The sequence below is a fragment of the Psammomys obesus genome, unplaced genomic scaffold (genome assembly GCF_907164565.1).
Source record: "Psammomys obesus unplaced genomic scaffold, mPsaObe1.curated_primary_1811, whole genome shotgun sequence".
Classification (NCBI taxonomy): Eukaryota; Metazoa; Chordata; class Mammalia; order Rodentia; family Muridae; genus Psammomys; species Psammomys obesus.
Window position 1 is genome coordinate 22,199,407 of NW_026596109.1, and position 21,690 is coordinate 22,221,096.

The following is a 21,690-nucleotide window of genomic DNA, read 5'->3' on the forward strand; positions in this document are numbered from 1 at the left end:
ACACACACACACACACGACCATACGACCATGCATAGATTCTGATATGTGTGTTGACTTGAAAATATACCAGGTATCAGGAAAAATGAAGTTGTTGTAGGGACTAAAGGAATTTCTCTGCCCTCCGAAGGTTTGAGTGTCAGTGAGACCGAAACAGCAGATGAAAAGGCATGTACACTTCTTAACATGCAGGCAGTGGGAGTCATACCGAATATGAAACTCAAAGACGGACCAAATGGTTGAGGCATAAAACCCTTCTTAACAAAGGCCAGGAAAGACATCGGTGAAGGCAGTTTTAGAATAAATTATGTGTGGGGGATGGTAATGAGCGTCCTGGACCAGATTTCACCAGATCTTCCAGTGTGGTGGCAGCTTTAATTTTCTTCCTGGGAGTTAATCTTTTGGAAGATAGGTCTTTTAGGTAGCTGGAACTTCCAAGAAGTGTTTCTTCCTATGCGCTGGGAAATTTGAAAGACAGGACTTCCAGAGGCAGGTGTCAGCATGTCAGAATGTTTAAGCCCTAACATGATTTTAAAAAAATTATTTATTTATTCACTTTACATCCTGACTACGGCCCCTCCCCCTCAGCATAGCCGGCTGAGAAGGGTTATTCTCCCCACATTAAACAGATCTGCAAAAGCAGTATGTATTCCTGGCAATTTCCACTGAGCTGTTAAAGTCCAAGAAACAGAGGGTGGGACTACCTTTGTGAATGCCATCTTCATGACTGCATGTTTAGCTTTAACCTCCGGTGGATGTTAAATTAAATACAATGATTGTGTTCCTCAGAATCAGTCGCAACCCTTGCCCTGTGAGTGATGGCATTATAGAAATTCTTACAAAGATCTCTTTTAGAGTTATTATTTTATTTTTTGTGTTTAAGTGCTTCGTCTCGTGTGTATGTGCACCTCACATGTGCCTGGTGTCTTCGGAGTTCCAAAAAGGGCATTGGATCCCCGGAAACGAGTGCTGGATGGTTGTGAGCCACCATGTGGGTCGTGGGAACGGAACCTGGGTCCTCTGCAAGAGCAGTCAGAGCTCTTTTTCTTTCTTTTTATTTTATGTGTGTTAGTGTTTTATGTCTGTCTGTCTGAGGGTGTTAGCTCCTCTGCAACTGGAGTTAGAGACAATTGTGAGCCACCATGTGGGTGCTGGGAATTGAAGCTGGGTCCTTTGGAAGAGCAGCCAGTGCTCTTCACCTCAGCCATATCTGCAGTTCCCAGAAAGCACTCTTAACCACTGAGCTACCCCTTCTACCCTAGCCCTAGAAATTTCCTTTTAATGTGAGTAGTTAGCATTTTACTCTTCACTGATGAAGATAAAAGAAAGGCTTTGAATTTGATTTTTTTTCTCTTTTCGGATTACAGATATAAACCCAAAATAGCTTTGTTTGAGGCCCTTCCTCACAGCTTGAAATGAGAGATACAAAAAGGTGTTTTGTTTTGTTTTTTTTTAATTTATTTTTTAATGCCCCAAGGAGTGTCTGACTTTCATTTGAAGGTGGCGGGGAGGGGGGCTGACGGCATATTGAGTAAATAACATAAAAATAAATAAATTTGACCCCATGCCTCAAGGGTGGTGTCGCCACACTGGAGAGTTCTGCCGCTGTTCTCATCATCGTTTTGTTCGCAGCACAAAACTGGCACAGACTGATTTAACATGAACCAGGTAACTTGACTGGTATTTTCTGAGGAGTGGAGAGGATGAGGTTTTCATTTCAAAGCAATGGATTGACATTGCTCCACAAAGCCGCTCAGGAGAAGAAATTGGATGGCACCTAAACTGTCAAGTCCTGTGTTTTCTGTGTATTGCTGAAAATTAGCATTCTTTCTTTACTTGTTTTTAAGAAAAATGCTTGAAGTGGATGGTAAAATAAGACAGATTGGCAGTGATGGGCAGAAAGAGCAGGAGTTGGGACCCCCGTCCCATGAGCAGGTCGTTGGCAGCCTGTTTGTCTCCGCTGGGCCAGGGCTCCTCCTGTGCTGCCTCGGCCACTGCTGCAGCCTGATGGTGTGCCTCTGCCAGTCTTCCGCTGGACAACAGAGGTGTGCTTCCCCACTGGCGGCCCTAGACAGCCCTTAGGCACGCACAGGCACCTGACAAGGCTGACCTCGGGCCGCCACCAAGCAGCTTGGCCAGACTGAACCAGGGAGGCCGAGTGTGTGTCAGTGTGAAGCACTTAGCTTTTCCCTCTGGAAAATCAAATAGTGTGTAACTAACCAATATAATTTTTATGCTGTTGGGTATGAGATGTCATGGTAAAATAGGACAGGTGTAGGGCGTAGGTTTACTTCTCGAGAATGTTGAGTCACTTTAGGAACACTGTTGTAAAGTTCTCAGAGACATTAGCAGTTAAGTCTTTAAAATCTTGAATTTACCAGTTCAGAAACTGCAATCCAGTTGGCCTTAAGACAGCTGTAAAATGGCAGCCTCTTAGTTTAGATTGGTGTGGCTTCAAAGCCTGTGCTCACTGGTAAACAGGCATGAGCACATTCAGAGTCACACACTGTCCGGGCGTGTGGCACTTGTCTCCTTAACAAGATTATTGTGTTTTTTAGACACTTAGAGGAGGGACAGCTTGCTTAGCATGTAGGATCAGGAAATTTCTTAAAGATAGAAGAGTTGGACTGGGGCTGGAGTTCAGAGCTAGGCTTTGAACCTCACATGCATGAGATAGGTGGTAGATAGAGAGATAGATAGATGGCTGATAGATGATAGATGATCAATAATAAATGATTGATAGATAATAGACAGGATATATTGATAGATAATAGATTATAATTAGATAATAGACAAGGTAGATTGATAGATAATAGATGATAGATGGATGGATAGATAGATAGATAGATAGATAGATAGATAGATAGATGGAATATAACTGTTTATTTATAATAGGGTATTGCTGCCTACTCTGTGTCTCACATGTTTGTCAGTCAAGCCTTGATTCTGTGATCAAGACATTGCCACAGGCTCTCTCTGTTCCTTTATCCTACCCAATCCTCTTTACCCCTTGGCTTAGTTAGAGGATAGATGAGTGTCAAAGATGAAGGCTATTAAAAGTTTAAGTTCGGAATTTAATATATTTATCTTCTCATAATCCAAAAAGTTCCTGATCTGATTTTTAAAGAATTTGATTTTCTTATATAAAAGACAATCTTCAAGACAAAATTGGCAATTCCTTGTGACTGCTGATGAAAAGAACCCCAAGTTCAAACAGGTGTTTTGGTTCTACTGACACAAAATTAGGATGATATGAGAAGGAATCTCATTCTAGAAGTTCAAAACATTGGTTCAAAGAACAGCAACAGTAGTATGGCTTCTAGCTCTTTTTATGATGATAACCGGTATCTATAGAGCAAATCCTCCCTACCCCTCCAACCCCTCGTACCTACAAAAGGACTCAGAGTAACAAGCCATAGGAACTGAGCTTATTTATCTGCAGCCTGGGTCCCATATTAACTCTGCAATGCCTCCTCCACATCAAACGACTACTCATGCTCCGAGTTCCCTAGATAGAGCCGGGACCCGTTCATCTACAGCTGCCTCCCCATTCTCCCTCCTACAACTCCTTTCTTTCTCCTTTCATCCCTCCTACACTTTCTTCTTCCTCCTTCTATGCTGGGAACCAAACCCAGGGCAGTGCCAGCTCCCTAAAAGTGATTGGTGGAAAGTAGGGATGACATTGTTGATGAACTGAGTATCAGAGGAGCAGCACTGAGCTGTCCTTTGAGTCCTTTGAGTGTTTATAAAGTTACTGAATCAGAGACCGACCGACGTTCAGGTGAGGGTACATTATTAGTTAGCAGTGATGGAATTTACATTATATATAAATGTATAAATATAAGCTGAGATTGTGAAATAACCAGGGGTTCGGGTTCTCCAGCCAGACAGACCTGGGTTAATTTGGTTGGTTGGTTGGTTGGTTGGTTGGTTGGTTGGTTAGTTTTGAGACAAAGTCTTTCTCAGTAGCCTTTTTGATCATAAACTCAGTATGTAGTCCAGGTTAGCCTCTAATACATGGTAACTCTCTTGTTTTGCCCTCTCTGTTGCTGGGATCATAGGCATGAACAGCTATGTCTGCCCAGATGTATATTTTTAAATGTTTTTTTACTTACTATTTCTCTGGCTTTATACACATTACTTATTATTTTTGGTAAAATGAAATAAAATTATCATCACCTATATGAAATAAGGTATGTAACATTTTGTTTATTCTTGCTACTGTTTTTTATTATTTTAAACATAAATTTATCCTCCTATTGTTTTTTTGGGGGGGGGGTAGTGGGAACACAGGATCTTGTGTAGCCAAGGCTAGCCTTGAACTTTGTAGTAGAGGATGACCTTGTACTTCTGATCCTCCTGCCTCCACTTCCTCAATGCTGGGGTTATGGATATGTGCGACCATTCCGTTTCTGTGGCACTAGCAGTGAAAACCGAGGCCTTGAGCACCCAGGCAACGCCCACCAACTGAATTACATCTCCGGCCCTGATTTTTCTTTCATTGTAGCTTTTCCTTTTTCCCTGTGTCCCACCCCCACAAACTTTTCTCTTCTATTTCTTCCCAAAAAAGTCTACTACACAAATGGTGGTGCCCCCGAAAGAATCTTAAATCTTCCTTAGTTAGGAGCTGGCTACCTTTGTCTTTCGCACAGATCTGAACTTTGAAACTCTAGTTTGTAGAATTGTGGACAATTTAAGTAAACAAGATCTTAATTTTCTATCAGTGGGATTAGGATATACCAAAGCTCACAAAATCTATTGTATTTTCTGACAAAGTTTGCTAGATTTGGCTCAGTCTGCTTTGGGTCAGATGGGCAAATTCTGCTAATTCTACAATTGTTCAAACTAGCTTACCTCTGGCTTTGTCTCTTTCAGTTACCAGGGGCTGTTACAGGCTCAGATGAGATCATGCATGTGAAAGGGTTTCCAGTCTGTAACCCTCCACATTAATGTGAGAGCCAGTCATTGTATTTGACAAAGGCCCAGCACCAACTGATGTGAGAACACACCCTCAAAATAGAGATACAATTCTGTCTCTGCCCACCTTACCCACTACTTCCAAAAGCTTGCAACAGGCTGCCGGAACTAGAGAGCCCCTGTCTGACCTCATGCGTGAGAGAGAGCCCTCTCTCTTTCTCAGACTCACATTTTCCCTCAGAGAATGGTGAGTAAGAACGAGAGTCTGGATTTAGGAATTCAGCATGCAAGGCATTTAACAAGATCTAAGAGTAGGGACCAGAGAATGCTTTTATGCTGCCTTCTAATCTCCCTGGCAGCTTCCACTCTGGCAACACTCACAGGCTAAATAACATTTCAAAAGAAAGGTCAGTAAGAATGTGGTGGCCGCCTTGGGGGCAGGGGTGGCAAAGGGAGGGGTGCTTTGTTTTGAGTTTGGTTTCTTATTTTGGATTAGCTACTAGAAATTTTTATTTGCAGATGTTCAGGAAACTATGAATAAAGTATAAGATTGTTGACCTTATCATATCCACAAATACCAGACCCTTGATAAACACATAGCACTAGAGGTTGTTATTAACTAAATTGTGCAGCCTGGTCTACAGAGCGAGCCCAGGACAGCCAAGGCTACACAGAGAAACCCTGTCTTAAAAAAACATACAACCCAAAAATTAAATTGTGCCTCCTTCAATTTTATATTTAAGCCCATTCTGTACCTCGAAAATAACTCTTTTGAAGAAAGGTGTTAAAAGGAAGTTAAAGGTGGGGCTGGAAGCCGGAGTGCCTGGTGTGCTCTCGAGAGTATAGGGACATAGAGATATCATAGCTCTATGATTGTTCCCAGAGACGATGGCCAAATGTTAGTCACCAAGGAGCTAGGTGGGGTGGTGCACGCCTTTAATTCTAGCTCTCCAGAGGCAGAGGCAGATGGACTCTGTGAGTCTGAGGCCAGCTGGTCTACAAAGCGAGTTCCTGAACAGCCGGGGCTATTACTCAGAGAAACCGTTTCTCCAGGTTCAAGATAAGACTGGTTTTAGGAGAAACCAAACCTTCCTGCCAGTTGATCTTGGATTTTGAGCCTCCAGGAGCTGCAAGAGAGAAATCTGTGCAGTGTGTGCCATCCAGTCTCTGGTGTTTCAGTGCAGCAGGTTGACTCAGGCAAACAGGGAGAACTTGAATGATGGGGAACACCACATAATCAAAGCCCAGTCCCTTCCCCCAGCAATCTAAAACTTTATCTCCCTAATCTGAATTTGAAAGCCATCTTACTCTTTGTCCTTTTGAGAGCCTCCCTCCTTACCTGCCTCCCCCAGAGAGGCCAAGAGAGTGCAGCTCTGTTTCCTCTGAGTCATAAATGACTCCCAGCAGTCACTCCGAGATGCTGGCATTTGGGAGGTGCTGCTGTTTCTGAGCAAACTGCAAATACCTGTACTTGGAGGAAGTCTGCCATCCCAGAATCAGTTCAGTTAATGCCGCTCTGCCTTTCTCCCTGCCAAGGAGTTTGTCATTCAGCGCTACTTTCCTGGTTTTTATTAGATGTGTTATGTAATGTTTCCTGATCTCAATCTGTACATTACCAAGCACCACTAGACGCAAGTGCCCGTTTCACAATGGTTCCGCTTCTCAGTGGTGTTCAAGACATGCCAATGGCTTTGACTTAGGGCAGAGGAAGTAATGTCAGTTCCCTTTATGTAAATATTACAGTTTGTCAAAGTTGTCTGCAGATAAGTTTGATCTAAAGTGTACCTGCTCAGGAATGACTGTACCCCACCAAACCCCCACCGCACCCCCACTCTGAGCCTCTGAATAGAGTGGCAACACAGGCAGACGTTAAAGTGCCCTCAGTGCCATGGCTTTAAACTGCTCAGCGGTTTTTCTTTGGGCACTTTGTCCATTGTTCTATGGAAACTAGTTCTGCTTTACTGAAATTAACAAAATTTCCTGCAGATTAAACCACAGCACCAAGCCAGGCACAATTGTGCACACAATCTCAGCACCTAGGAAGCTGAGACAAGAAGATCAAGACTTCATGCCCAATGTAGGCCACAAACCAAGATATTATCTATTAAAAAAAAAAATGTCTGAACCAATGGCTCAGCAGTTAGGAGCACTGGCTGTTCTCCAGAGAACCTGGGTTTAGTTCCCAGCACCCACATGGTGGCTCACAGCTGTGCTAACTTCAGCTCCAGGGGATCTGATGTCCTATTTTGACCTTCATAGACTCCAGGCATGGTCCTGGTGCACATACATACACATAGACAGAACACACACATAACATAAAAATGAATCTAAAAAGAAAGTAAATAGACCTACCATATAATCCTACAGTGCTACAGTTGGGCTTCTGTCCAAAGGAAATAAAATCAGTATGTCAGAGACGTCTGTACTTCTGTGTTTGTTATAGTATTATTCACAGTAACCAAGAAATGGAAACATCTAAGTGACAGATGAGTGGATAAGGGAAATACACATCACCCATGCAATATAAGTCAGCCATAAAGACAGAAAAGAGCAAAAGCCTGTCATCTGCAACATCACAGCAGCTGGGGTGTGTAGTGTTAAGTGAAACATGCCAGGCATGGGGGGGAAAGTACTGCCTGTCACTCAGAAGCAAACAAAACATTCATCTCAGCTGGGTGGTGCTGATGCACACCTTTAATCCCAGCACTTGGGAGGCAGAGGAGGGTGGGTCCATGAGTCCAAGGTCAGCCAGGGCAACACAGAGAGGACCATCCCACAGGTCTGTCACCAGAGATCCTGAATGGGGGAGAAATGAAGACCAAGACAGTTTCTCTGATCAAGGTCTCAGTTTATTCTAATTTTTCATACAACTATATAGGCAGGGCAGAAGGAATGTAATTGCCTTTGGCGGGGTTACTAAGTGGCTAGAACTCACAGGATGGCCCACCAAGATGTGCTAAGAATGGTTGTTTGGAAAGTTCCTCAGAAGAGTTACTTAGGAAGCCCCAAGGAAGAGGAGGGCTTAAGGTGTTTCAGGAAGATGATCTTATCGAAAGCCCCAGGTCAGCCAAGAATGCACTATTGTATCTGAACAGTAGGCCATCAAGCCAGATGCCAAAATTCAGGGGGCAGCAAGGTGCCAGAAGGCCCCCGGACACAGAGAAGCCAAGACATTCATCTCTGGCTGGGGAGATGGTTCAGTGGGTAAAAGTGCATGCCATGCAAGCATAAGGGCGAAAGCTCAGACATGTAACTTGAGCATTTGTTCCCCCAGCATTTCTGCAGGGGGTTAGGAAACACAGAAGAAACCCTGGGAAGCTTGCAGGCCAGATAACCTGACATACACAGTCAGTAAAACAACAGAGATCCCGTCTCAATACAAGCTGGAGAGCTGGGGCTGTGAAGTCCTAGGTTTAGTCCCTGGTACCTACTTCGAAAAAAATGCTAATGCTTAGGCTGTGGAGATGGCTCAGTGAGTGTAGGCACTTGTCTCCAAGCCTGATGACCTGAGTTTGAGCCCCAGGACCCACATGACAGAAAGACAGAAGCAAATAAATAAAAACAAAGACAGAAGCAACTCCTGCAAACTGATCCCCGACCTCCATATGTTTGGTATAGCATGTTCCCTGTCCCCCCCCCCAATACATAAAACATTTAAGACAAGATGGAAGGTGAGGACTGACGTGGGAGGTGATTCTCTAACCTCGACATGCCTGTCATGGCGTGTGCCCAGCTGCACTCATGTATACAGTTGATCTCACGGTCACTTATAGGTCAGTAGTAGAATGTGTGCTTGGCTTGCTAAGTCCTGAGCACCAAACATTGATTTCACAGAAGGAGAGAGCAGGATGTTGGTTACCCAGAAGCTGAGAAAATAGAAGAAAGATGATGGAGATTAGTCGATGTGTTCCAAGTCATAGGTAGGAGAAGAAACGCGGAGCAGTTTTTCCAGTGGCAGTTGTTACAGAATTCAGGTGGTGGATTCGGTTTAAATGTTTAAACCTAAACATTTAAATGCCATATTCAGCAGACCTCGGAAATGTTCGAGGACCACAGTCTACTGAGTACACACGAGGCACAAGCTTTGTTTCTAGTGACCTGCTTCAGACCCTGACCTGGAAACACGTACAGGAAGCTGGATGAAGCTGTAAATAGCTTCAATAGTTTGCAGTAAATAGCTGCAAACACACAAGAGAAAGTTTATGTGTACATAACAGTCATATAGGCTTTGAGACAGTATACCTTAAAAAGTTGGAGGGTCAAAGGAAAAAGGGTTATGAGATCAGTGGCAGCAGAGCAGTCCCTTATTTCTTGTTTTCCTCTGTCCCATACCAGGTGGCTCTTCTGACATGAGACAGAGATTTTGAACTTTCCTTAAACAAGCATAAATGGATTTAGAGAAGGAGAGAGCCATGCTCCAACCTCAAAGCCAGCTTGAATTTTTAATGTGAATTGGGACTACGTAAAGACCATTTGCCACTGATGTCTGTTTAGGGCAGAAGAGACAAGATGGAGGTGGGCGATACCACTTGGCCAAATTACTCTTCTATTTGTCACATTTTCTCTGGATAATTGGTGCTTTTTCTTCAGATGTTTCATTTGTTTAGTGGTCTCTGGATTCCTTAGATGTTTTTATTCTCCAGGAAAGACAAAAACAAAACCCTGCCCGAACCCTAACTCTGGGGTTTCTTTTTTGATGGGATATATCTTTCCTAGGTCAAAATGTTTTCTGTAATAGAAAAAGTATTATCTCTCAATTGAAATAAAAAAAATTCTTTTAAAAATTTGAAATTAAATATACTGTTAAGTATATATATTTTTAGATTATAAAGGACATTGATATTAAATTTTAGCCTGCCTTTTGTAAGTTTCTTTTAAAATTAAATCATTGTAATTCCTTTGTGCCTGCCTTTGTCTCCCAAGTGTTGGGATCAAAGGTGTGAAACAACACCACCCTGTTCTTGTAATCCTAGAATTAGGAAGCAACTAACTGGTAGGGATCTGCCGTCTCTGCTGGGGTTAAAGGCTTGGGCTACCACTGCCCTGCTCAGATTTTTATCTTAGCTCCAAACTGTTACTCAAAACATTTAAAATCTCCTAACTGAGGACTGGAGAGATGGCTCAGAAGTTAAGAACACTAGCTGTTCTTCCAGAGGTCCTGAGTTCAATTCTCAGCAATCACATGGTGGCTCACAACCATCTAGAATGATATCTGTATGCATTGTAAATAAATAAATCTTTTAAAAAAAAGGAAAGAAAAGCTTTAAAAAAATACTAAGCAACAAAAATATCCTTTTTATTTGAGAAGAAAACTGTAGTCTTCATATGATAGTTTGAACTGAATTACCAAGCTCTCTGAGGAACTATCCCCTCTCTTTATTCAGATCTTTCCATCTTTATCAGTTTAGATGGTATCCACAGCCTTTTTTCCCCCATGGAAACAAAGGCAAACCTCTTCTCCAGCATAGCACATATCCTGGTTTCCATTCTTAGGCCAACACAGCTTTAAAATATACAGGCTGATTTAATTCGGCAGTTTTTTCTATCATCCAGTGTTTCTTTGCAGCTGTTCTCTTTTCATTAGCATTTAAAAATTTTAAAGTTAGTAAAGCACTATGTAAAAAAAGATAATAAAAAGAAAAGCACTGTATAATCTACTTGTGGGGTCTTTATCACCTTTCCTGTTTATTAAGCATGTCTTTTAAAGTGCGATTAGATCTTTCTATAACTGCTTGTCCTGTAGGATTGTGTGGTATACCTTTAATATGCTTTATGTTGTAATGTGCAAAAAACGGTTTCATTTTACTGGAGACGGATGCTAGAGCATAGTCTTAATTTGTACAGGTGTCCCCATAATAGCCATAACTTCTAACAAATAATTACAGAATCAGCCTTTTCAGAACTTAAAGCATTTGGCAACTGAAATCCTGAATATGTATCTGTGGTATGATACACATACTTTAGTTTTCCAAACTCTGCAAAATAAACACATCCATTTGCCAAATGTAATTTCTTTGGGCACCTTTTAGTTTAGTTCCTGCAGGTAATGGAGTGTGGTTATACAAAGAACAAGTAGGACATTGCCTTACATTTTCCTTAGCTTGTTGCCAAGTGATAGAAAAATCTTTCTTCAAACCTTTGCTGCTAACATGGTGTTTCTTATGAAATCCTATGTATATGTATATATATTATATATATCCAAAGATTCAGTACTTAAACCTATAACTAATGATCCCTTATGAAAAGAAAATCCTAATCTCTTCACATATACATACAAACCTAAGTGATTTATTACTGTAGCTGACTTTGACAGAAGTAAAACATGGATCATCTGTTTTACCACCTAGCTCTTAAATATGTTTATTCATTAATAATTAGTAGTTTCTAGACTGTTATTTCCAAGGCCAAACATTAAACAAACATGTTTAAACTCAAACTAACGATCTCAATAAAACTGATAAAAGGCTTTCAAATCTGAGACCTATTCATAATTTGGCAACTAAACTGCTCAATAAATTAATAAATTTACCCTTGTTTACAAAAAAGGGTAACTCCTCCTTCAGTTTGAAACACAGAGAATTTCATATTAATGCTCTTTTATTTAGTTTATTTAATTGTGTTTGTGGGCGTAGGCACATGTCTGCATACAGATATGCACACACACAGGCCAGAAGAGGGCTTGAGTGTCCATCACTGACCCTTAATCTGAGGCCCACTCTCAGCTAAGCAGGAAGCCAGTAGGCCCTCACAATCCTCTGTCTTTCCTGACCCAGGTCATATACTTACCCAATGCTTGGATCCAATCCCTGGTCTTCATGATAGCTAAACAAGTGCTCTTAACTAACTACTGAGCCATCTCTCCGGCCTCTATCTATCATTCATTCATTTGTTTATTTCCAGAAAGGGTCTCCTTTGTACAGGCTGGCCTCGAGCTTGCTATGTAGCTAGGGTGACATTAGACTCGCAATCCTGGGTTTACGGACATGCACCACCGCGCTAGCCTTACACATGCTGGGGATAGAACTGCAGGCTTGTGCATGCTAGGCAAGCGTGGTACCATGCTGAGCTATATTCTCAGCCCCTGCAGTCTCTTCTTGTTTCAACTGACTTTTGTTTCCTTAGATTAAATGAAAACGTGACAGAATTTCTAGGCTCCCTCTCGTCCGAATACATATTTGAGGATAGGATTCTAATAATCAGGAAAACCACTCTTCCATGATGGAAGAGGGCCAGAAGGACCCTCTGTGATTCTTTCTCCAGAGTCTGTGCCAGCAATGTGGAGTTAGTGTGGAGGTCTAGCAATGGCAAAGACGGTCTTCAGAGTGAAGTCCTGAACATTCTTCTGGCAGGCAGCAGAGTATGCCCTGTGAAGATGCTTGTTGACACTCCTTCTCCTGCTGCTTGGGATCAGGGTTGGAAACGGCTCCCACAGTACCTTAAGAACAGCTGTCTGCCCTCATAGAAGATTCTTTGTGGACTCCTGTGGGTTAAACTGAGAAAATATTAATAAGAAAAAGATCGTTACCGATTGACTACAGAGTAGACTCCTGGGCTAGGACGTTTTTGATCTCTTTTGGTATTTAGAGAGGAAAGTGTACAAATAAGAGTATTAGTCCTGTGATTCTGCCCTTGACAGACAAAGGGACATACCTTGAGCCTTAATTTCCTTTTCTAGAAAGCAAGACAGTTAGATTGTATGCCTGCAAGCATTTACACTAGTCTGAAGTTACCTGACAACTGTTGTCGCGATAGGAAAGACTGCCACTTTTGGATGGCTATAATTTGCCCTTCTCTTTCAAGACAGTTAGGGTTTACTGGGGCACATGAGATTTCTGCCACAAACCTAGGATGCTATGCCTCACCTCAGGCCCCAAACAAGAAAGCCAAGCGAACTTGGGCTGAAACTCTAAACTGTGAGCCAAAATAAACCTTTCCTCCTTGAACTGGTGATAGCCCCACGCATTTTTGGTACTTACCTAAGATTGGCTCACCAATCCTGAGAGATTGAGGGGAATGTCTTGGAGGGTGAACTTGTGAGGGAGGTCCTACTGCACGGAGGAGGACCTGAGAAATGTCTGTTACCATTTCAAGATCTACTCTTTTTTCCTTGTCTAGCTAAGGCTTCCCAGTGAACCTATTACAATTTCTTTTTAGCCAGAGTCACAGTTGGCCCAGGCTAACTCAGGACAAATCGCAATTCTTTCATTATTATATAAGGTGGAGACAGCTCTGACTTTGAAGTGCCAGAGCTGGGAGTTCAATATCTGACTGTGTCATTTAAAATTTTTTTCAGATGGTGGTTAACCTTTCCTCCCTCAGAGTTCTCATCCACAAAGTGGCAGTACCTAAGTACCTACCTTAAATTTGTACCAGTATCAATCAAGCTGCTAGGCAGAAGAGCCTCTCATAATGAGAACAGCATGCATCTGTCTCCATTACACTTGTGTTTCGTTGAGGACACTGGGAGGATTCGCTTTGTATGGTAAAAACAGCACACAGGTTTAAGCACCAGAGTCTGGTTCGCTGCGCTGGGGCTCTGTGCCCCTGCAGCTTGCGCACGCCTGGAGGAAGAGCGGTAGCTGTAGTCTTAGTCACAGTTCTGTCGCTATGAGGAGACGCCGTGACCAAGGCATTATAGAGAAAACATGTGATTATAAACGAAAGCATGCAATTTGGGGGCTTAATTACCGTTTTAGAAGGTTAGTCCATGATCAGCACGGCAGGCGGCAGGCACAATGCTGGGGCAGTATCTGAGAGCTTGATGTCCTTATCTGCAGGCAGCAGCAGAGAGAGACTGGGCCTGGCACGGGCGTTTGAAACCTCAAACCCATCCGAGTGACACACCTCCTCCCACAAGGCCAGTTCTTTCCAAACAGTTCATCTTCTGGAGAGTAGGCCCGAAAACACATGAGTCAGCGGGGCCATTCTCACTCAAGCCGCTACAGCTACCTTGCAGGTTTCTCCTGAAGCATCCTTTTGTGTCTTACAGGAATCTGAATTTCTGTGTCTGGAATTTGACGAAGTTAAGGTCAAGCAAATCCTGAAGAAGCTGTCAGAGGTAGAAGAGAGTATCAACACGCTGATGCAGGCAGCCTAGCAGAAGGTGACGCAGGAAGGCGTCTTGAAATGCAGGTGTTCATGGGCTTTCCTGCTTCCTCATTGGTGTTACCAAAAGACATTGTATACATGTATGAAAGTTTCAAAGAATAAATAAAAAAATATTTTAAAAAGTGGCTAAAAACAAAAACCCTCAAATTCAAATCTTGCTTGTCTCTGCTTGCTGGGCTCTTTTACTTTCACATCTGTTCCATTGGAGAGGTTCCCATATTTTAGCGTGCATAAAGATTATGAGGGATACTTACAAAACAAACAAACAAACAAACAAACAAACAAACAAACAAAACAAAACAAAAACCCTGAAACTTGCCAGGCATTGGTACCACACGCCTTTAATCCCAGCACTCAGGAGTCGGAGGCAGATGGATCTCTATGAGTTCAGTCCAGCCTGGTTTACAGAGCTAGTTCCGGGACAGCTAGGGCTACACAAAGAAACTCTGTCTCGACAAACAAAACAAAAACCAAAAAACTGAAATTGAAAAGGAGGCTGCTGGGGGTACAGTGCCATTGTAAAGCCCTCGTTTAGCACTAGAGGAGGCGGGGCAGATGTCTGGGGCCGCATACTCGGAGCCTCAGATTCAGTGGGACTGACACTTTGGAATTTTTTCCAACTGTTGTGTTCTCCTGGAGAGCTGTTAGTAATTCCTACATGCACGCTACGTATCACGTTCCGGGCAGGCTTTCTCCTCCTCAGGAAACCAGGAAAGCGCTGTATTCTTGCAGGAAGCGTTCATCAGAACCGCGTGCTCTCGGCTGCAGCCTGGTGGGATCTGCCCACAGAGATAAGACCAGCTGGAACCTAGTGAGGTCCTCTAGGGCTGACCGACATAGGTGAATTAGGGTTGTGTAAATCTAGAGGTTGGGTTGATCTGAGTAGGAACACTCAAGCTTTTTGAAAATGACCTTTATATTCTGTGGGTGTAGGCCCGAGAGGTGGGCACAGGTGCCACAGAAGACCCGGGGAAGGCAGAAGACAAGGAGATGCAGTTCTGCCCTTCCATAAGGTGGGCTCGGGGGCTCGAACTCTGGTTGTCAGGCATGGCGGCAAGCACCTGTCTGGCAGGGTGCACGTGTGCGTGCCCACGCATGGCAGGAAGCATGTAATGAAGCAGAATCACACACCTGCAGTGAGGAAGCTCAGAGAGACTGGAAAGAAATAGGGTTCCGAACTCTCTCAAGGGTGTGTCCCTACTCACACAAATCCCTTCACTGGTTCCCACCTCCTGACAGTCCCACCTCCCAGCAGCAGCTCAGGCAATGACCAAGCCTTCAGCTCCAGCCTCTTGGGAAATATCCAGGACCACCACAGCAAGCAAGTATCAAGAATCTTCCAATGGAAGAAGGCTTTGGTTCTGGTTAAACACCACGGTCATCTGATACTGACCTGTGAGTTACACTTTTAAAGTGCTGTTCTCCTGGCCTGTGGTAGCAGGACTTCAGCTCTACTCAGTCTACCACAGCTCTTCTGTAACTTGTGAATCAGCTTGGAGACACTTGCAAAGCTTCCAACATCCCATCTGAAAGCACTGGCTCCTTCCCTCATTGAAGGGAAGAAATGAAGCGCTGGCCAGAGGCTTTGGATGTAGCCCCCGAGAACCCTTCAGAAAATATCTTGAACTGATATTTAGAGTGGATCCAGAAAAAGTATGTGGTTTGGAACAGAAAGCTGTGCAAGCATCTGTCTATTCCTAGGGCACTCCCACATGGTCTAGAATTCAGATAATGTGTCCTGCTGTAAAATGGAGGGAGAGAGTGTTTCATCAGATAATGGGGTCTCCGGCAGCCTTGGGAGGAAGGACTGCAGCCGCCCCGGAGCGTCCCTCCAGTCTGTGTCCACTTACTGCTGAGTCACCCCATCGCAAGTAATAGCCACACACATGGCGCAGGCCCCTTCAAATCAAGTCTCCAAACCCTGGGACATTAGAAAAACTGCTTATATTGAGTTTTCTAAAATATTTTCTTAGGAAACAAAACTGGTTTATGAAGGTGGTCTCCACATTTCATATTATATACTTTTGAATGAAAGTTGTTTTGGGCAAGGTATATATTTATATACCAGGAATAAACTATACTATAATACATTATGAAAATATAGAAACATACCAAGAAAATCAGTTAAATGACCCATCAACCAAACATACAAAGATACCAAGAAGAATCCAGAAAAAAGTGGTTCTTCCCTGTGTTTTTGGAAGCAGAGTGTGTGCTTTGGGGGTTTGGAAAAGCATTGCCAGAGGCTTTCTGAAGTGCAGCCTGCTGCTTCCCCCAGACAGTATGAGGGATCCACTCCCTTATGGATGACGGGATATTATCCTTTCTGTGTGTTTTCTAGAACAGTTGTTTTGGTACAGTTTTGTAAGGGACAGTCTTTCTTGAGAGAGCCCACTGAGTTTTCTACACCTGTAATCCTAGAGCTATGACTGTTGGCCTGAGCCAGGCCTCATGGGAGCCATTCCCGCTGTGGTAATCATCATTTATCAGAATCCCAGCCAGAAGTTAGCTTCCAGAATAAGTCAGAAGGACCCTGCCTAGGCTCTGATGGCTTTGTGTTGCTGAGTGTAAGGCCTGGCTGTCCCCTTAGGTCTGCTGTTGGAAGCTCCGGCTCACAGCAGCTTCATCAGCTGAGGACCACGTTCCACCACTGTTGACTTCCCTCTGTGATCTCTTCTAAGAGAATCACAGCATTTAAAAAGCTGGAGCTTAACTCTTCTCCCCAAATGCAAGGGGGCGGAAGAGAGCAGAGGCTGACGTGAGTACCTGAAGTCTTAAATAGCTGACATCTTGTCAAGCTATTCATTATTGAAGTTCTTTCTTTAGAACTGGCTGAAAGCTTGGAGAACAGAGTATAAATAGAAGTTCAAGGAAAATGAATGTTGACAGATAGAAAATGTCTTGTAGTGTGCACAGTTAACTTCCAGAGCAGCGAGAGGGATAGGATACAGAAGGGACCTTAGGAGGGTGCTGGGCCCTAATGCAGGGTGTCTTGCTCTCACCACTACAGACAAGATGTTTTAGATCGGGTTTTGCCTCAGTAGTGTGAACCTACTAGCTGGTAGCCGAAGCTGGACTCTAGTTGACCCAAATTTGAGAAATAGCAAATTTCATCTGAGTTTGAGTGGTTTCCCCCTCGGATGGAGGTGGCCATTCTCTCTCGTTGCATCACAGCAGTATGAACACCCAGCGAAGCTCTGGGCTAGAGCCACCGACTCACAAGGAAACCCCGTCTCTAATGGCAAAACAAACAGAACAGACAGCAAGAACCTCACAGGGTGGGCACTGGGGAAACGGCCCAGCGGGCAAGAGCGCTTGCTCTGCAGCGTGAGGACCTGAGTTGGGTTCTGAGCAGCTGCATGACCAGCTGAGTGTGGCCATGTTTGCCTGGAGGGAAGAGACCGGAGGGAGGGTCCGTGGAGCTTGTGGCTACCAGCCTAGCTGCAGGTTCAGTGAGAAACCCTACCTGGAAGGAATAAGGGGGAGGGAGAAGAGTAATAGACCTGAAGACCTGGAGTTTCTGGTCTATGCATATATGTCCAGGTGTGCACACCTACACGCATGGACCCACACAACACACACACACACACACACACACACACACACACACACACACACACACACATCTTTCCGGAGCCCAGGGTCAGCTTCTTCCCTGTGGAACGTCCAGGCACCGACCCTGGACTTGAAGGGTGGGAGGATTGGGTGAGGGTGGCGGGTGGAGATAGTGATGCGAAGAAGGGTTGGGAGACTTCTCCAGTGCAGCCCTTTAGTGACATAGCTCTTCCAGTGACATGGCTCTCTTCATGGGGGAGGGGATCAGGGCTATATAAACCTGGGGGGTGGGGGAACTGGGGTGAGGGTACAGCGTTGGCTGGGGCTGGGTACACGGGAGGAATTCAAGGTGCTGGCTGGACATGTCCTTATGAGGAACCTGAAGCCAGGTCACCGAGCTAGGTGACGCCTTGGGAAAAGTCGGAGGTAGGGGTCGCAAGGCTATGTGTGCCAGGACAGGGAAGGAGTCGCCCGCCCTTACTCTTGCTGATCTCAAGGTGGGATTTTCGGGGTTTGGATAGGTCTGGCTCGACCTCACTCTTGCTCTATGCCAGTTCCCCCTTGCACAGTTCACATGCCCCTCCCCCCAAACAAAATAAGCTACATTAATAAAAGCTTTATTGTTTTTAACTGTGTAGATGTATGTATCCATGTGTGGACACGTCCATGTGTCTTCCAGATCCCGAAGAGGCCGGGACATTGGCTCTCTCTGGAGTTACAGCGGTCGTAAACCGCCTGACAGCGGTGTTGGTCATGGGAGAGCAGCGCTCGTGCTGAGCCAGCTCCCCGGTCGGAACTTTCTCCGCGTGGATTTTGTATGTGGGCTGCGTGAAGCGCTGCGAGGCTCACCTCACCCCCGTGCCTGCTGAACTTGCCCACCATCCATGCACCTCTTTTTTCTCTTCCCCGAATCTGTGAGCTTCATAAGGGCAGGGAACGTTTATTACATGTCTTGATGCAGAGACCTGCTCCCTGTGCCCCGAGCACCAGAGTTCGCTTTACACATATTCCCGAGAGGATCTGTAAATATACACATCAGGAGAGAAGCTAATTGAGCTGAGCATGAACCAAATCCGTGGTTTCCATTTGTAAGGCAAAGAAAGCATGAGAGCCCAGGAGGCTTGGCTCTGCCTCACAGCGCTGCTCAGCCTCCTCAGGTGAGCTCACCCTGGTCATCTGAGGAGGAGGAGGAGTGTGACTGACAAGTGATGTTAGGTATGAGTGGGACTTGGGGGACCCTGTCTCCAAAGAGGAAAACAGAAACAACTAAAAAGACACATCACATAGAAACCTAACGGTGACCTAACTGGGCCAAAGTCTGGCCTTTTACCTACCACTACATGACTGTCAGCTCAACAGCTCTGTGGCTCCTTTTCTCCACTTGTCTGAAAGAACCAGCAAGTGATACTACAGCAGTGCCCACCTCATGCATGTTGGGTGCTTCATGAGTGAACCTACTTCCGCTCTTGAGTAGTCTTTCACTTGGAATCAGTGCATGAGAGCCTTTGCTGCTGCTGGCACTCGTGGAACTGTCCCCAGAGCCACGCCGGTGACCTGAACTGTTCTCGTGAGTCGGGAGCCACTGACGCGCTGAGTGCCACAGTTGCTGTGAGAGCTTCATCGAGGAGTTGGGCCTCGGGCGCCAGGGGAGGCCTTAACTGCTCTCGAAAGGGTCTCCTTATGTAACTCAGGTCGTGAGCTAGCGATCTGCCTCCGGGTCTGGGATAATAAGCATGCGCCACCATGCTTGATTGAGAAGATAGGAAGGTAGTGGGTTGCTTGGGGAGTGACTGATGGTTTGATTGCTCGTGTTCTGGGAATCCCATCAAGGACCTGGCACATCCTAAGTGAGGTGCGGTAGTAGAGAGCTATAAGCATACCCAAAGTTTTAAAAATGGGACATATCTCCAGATAGCTGGGGTAAGGAAGCCAAGCTGAAGTGGAAACGTCTTTGTGTCTTCAGGAGAGAAAGAACACACTCCCGGGAGTGAGTGGGGTCACCGTCTTCATGGAAGGGGCTTCCTGTTTTCCTGATGGATATTTACAAATCTGTGTGTATCAGATCCAGCTTAACGTGAGGCTCAGGGTCTTGGTGACAGTTGTTATAAGCGGAGAATTGAGAAAAGAAAACGCTGTGTTCCCATGGAAGCCAAACAAAGCCAAACATCACTGGCTAAGAGAACATGCAGCTGCTAACTGAGCGGAGCTACACAGCTAAGTGAACCCTCAGGCCTGCGTCCTCCCTGGGGAGGAGACCAGGAGCAACTGTGTGGCAGCCTTCGTGGAGCTGTGTGGCCTTCTCAGGCCAACTGGCAAGGAAGGAGGGTATGGTTCCCGCAGTCCCTTACCTTCTTCAAGACAATTGCCAAGGCCCATCCCCAAGGGAGGCTTATACAAAAAGCAGCCATTGCTAGCTGGTGATTCATGTCTGTAACTCCCAAGCAAATCTCTGGAAAGAGTAAGAGTTCTTAAAACAAAACAAACAAACAAAAACCCTAAAATTAAGTGAGTCATGGTGGCAATCCCAGCACTTGGAGTCAGAGGATCTGAGATTCTAATATTCTTCAGCTACATAGTGAGTTCCAGGCCAGGCTGGGTACCTAGGAGACCCTGTCTCCAAAGGCAAACTCATCCCCGATCCTTCCCTTAAAGTAGAATTCAGTTGTGGAATTAGGACTGAAGGCCGCTACTCTGCAGAACTGAGCTTTGCTTGGTGTGTTGATATTTACCGGTGGTCTCAGGAGCAGCACAAAGAGGCAAGCCAGCTCTGTGACATTGCCCCCTTCCCTAGAGCCCAATGGACCCAGGCTGTTGGGCCAGATGAGACTCCAAATATTTCCAGAGGTGAGGCCCATGCAGAAAAAGAAGTGCCTACAGGAATTAGGGATTTAGTTCAGTGGCCACTGAGGGGAAGGCAGTGAGTGCCTTTCCTAAATACCCTTTGACCGACCCCTAACAGCCAGCCATCTTGCAGGTTAATCTATGATCAATTTAAACCATAGACACAGCCATTTTTTTCAATGTTGTACCACCTGAGATGAAGAGGAAACTTAGGGCAAAATCATTCCCCTGTATCAGGAGTTTAAAACAGCCAGCTAATCTGGGGGAGCTGGCAAGAGAATTCTTAGGGCCAGTCACCCCCTCTCAGAGACACGGGAGGCTATCCTTTCAGCAATGCCTATGGGTACCATTTCAACACTCGGAAAGATAATGCAAGTTTAACAAAGGGCACCCTTCTTTCCCTGTATACACAGAGAAGAACTGAGCAAAAGCCTGAAGGATTTGTTTCTGAAGATCCCTCAAGAGCTGCAGAAGTGTCCTCACCCCAATCCTTGGAGAATCAACTTTCAAGCCCTTCGGGCAAAGCTCAGGAACCTGTGGCTGGGCAAGACCCAGCAAGTCCCTGTTGCCTTGAGAAAACCCTCAGGGAGAAGTGGCTACTGGGCTAACTACAGCTGTGCCGTTCTTTGTGGCTCAAATGCCGCACCTACTTTGCACCTGGAAATCTAGTCAGTTAACTGTGCCTGCTTTGAAAGTGCTGCTGGAGGAGGCTAGATGTGAGAGAAGGCTGGGCTGTTAGAACACAGCTGTGAGGAGGATGGTGGACTCTGGCCCCTTCCTCTTTCTGCTCCTGTTTCTGTGAAGTAAATCACCCCTCCATGCTATTCTTCCTCACAGTCGGCCAACAGAACCAAGCAGCCATCGACTTCTGGAGCCATAAGCTAAGGTTTTCCTCCTTGTGTGTTGACCGTCTTGGGCACTTTGTCACAGTGGCAGAAAGCCGACCAATACAGTGGGGTCCCACAGTCCCCTTTAAGAGCACTTCTCCCACGTCCCCTTTAAGAGCACTTCTCCCACGTCCCCTTTAAGAGCACTTCTCCCACGTCCCCTTTAAGAGCACTTCTCCCACGTCCCCTTAAAGGCACTACCTACTTCCAGTGGTGCCCACCAGCTGTGGGCCAAGTTTGACATACGAAACTTCAGAGAATATTTCAGAGACAAAGGAAAGCATGGGTTGTTTACTTTTGGGGGGGGAGTTTTTCCAATCACTGATACTGAACATCTTTTCACATCCCTATTTCTTCTTTGCAAAGTTGCCGTTCCTTTTTTTT

General features: G+C 45.0%; 1 protein-coding gene across 3 annotated transcripts in view; it reads left to right on the top strand.

Moving 5' to 3' along the window:
* The window catches only part of Commd1 (copper metabolism domain containing 1), a 108,405-nt gene that overhangs the window by 83,098 nt on the left and 3,617 nt on the right, over window positions 1-21,690 (top strand). For 2 of the 3 annotated variants that reach the window (XM_055629052.1, XM_055629054.1), the window contains one exon: window positions 13,905-14,170. The exons of the other annotated variant lie outside the window; for it this stretch is intronic. In XM_055629052.1, the coding sequence (XP_055485027.1) occupies window positions 13,905-14,012 (108 nt within the window). In that variant the 3' untranslated portion in view covers window positions 14,013-14,170. Of the gene's footprint in view, window positions 1-13,904; window positions 14,171-21,690 lie in introns of those variants that run through there. 3 annotated transcript variants of the gene reach the window in all.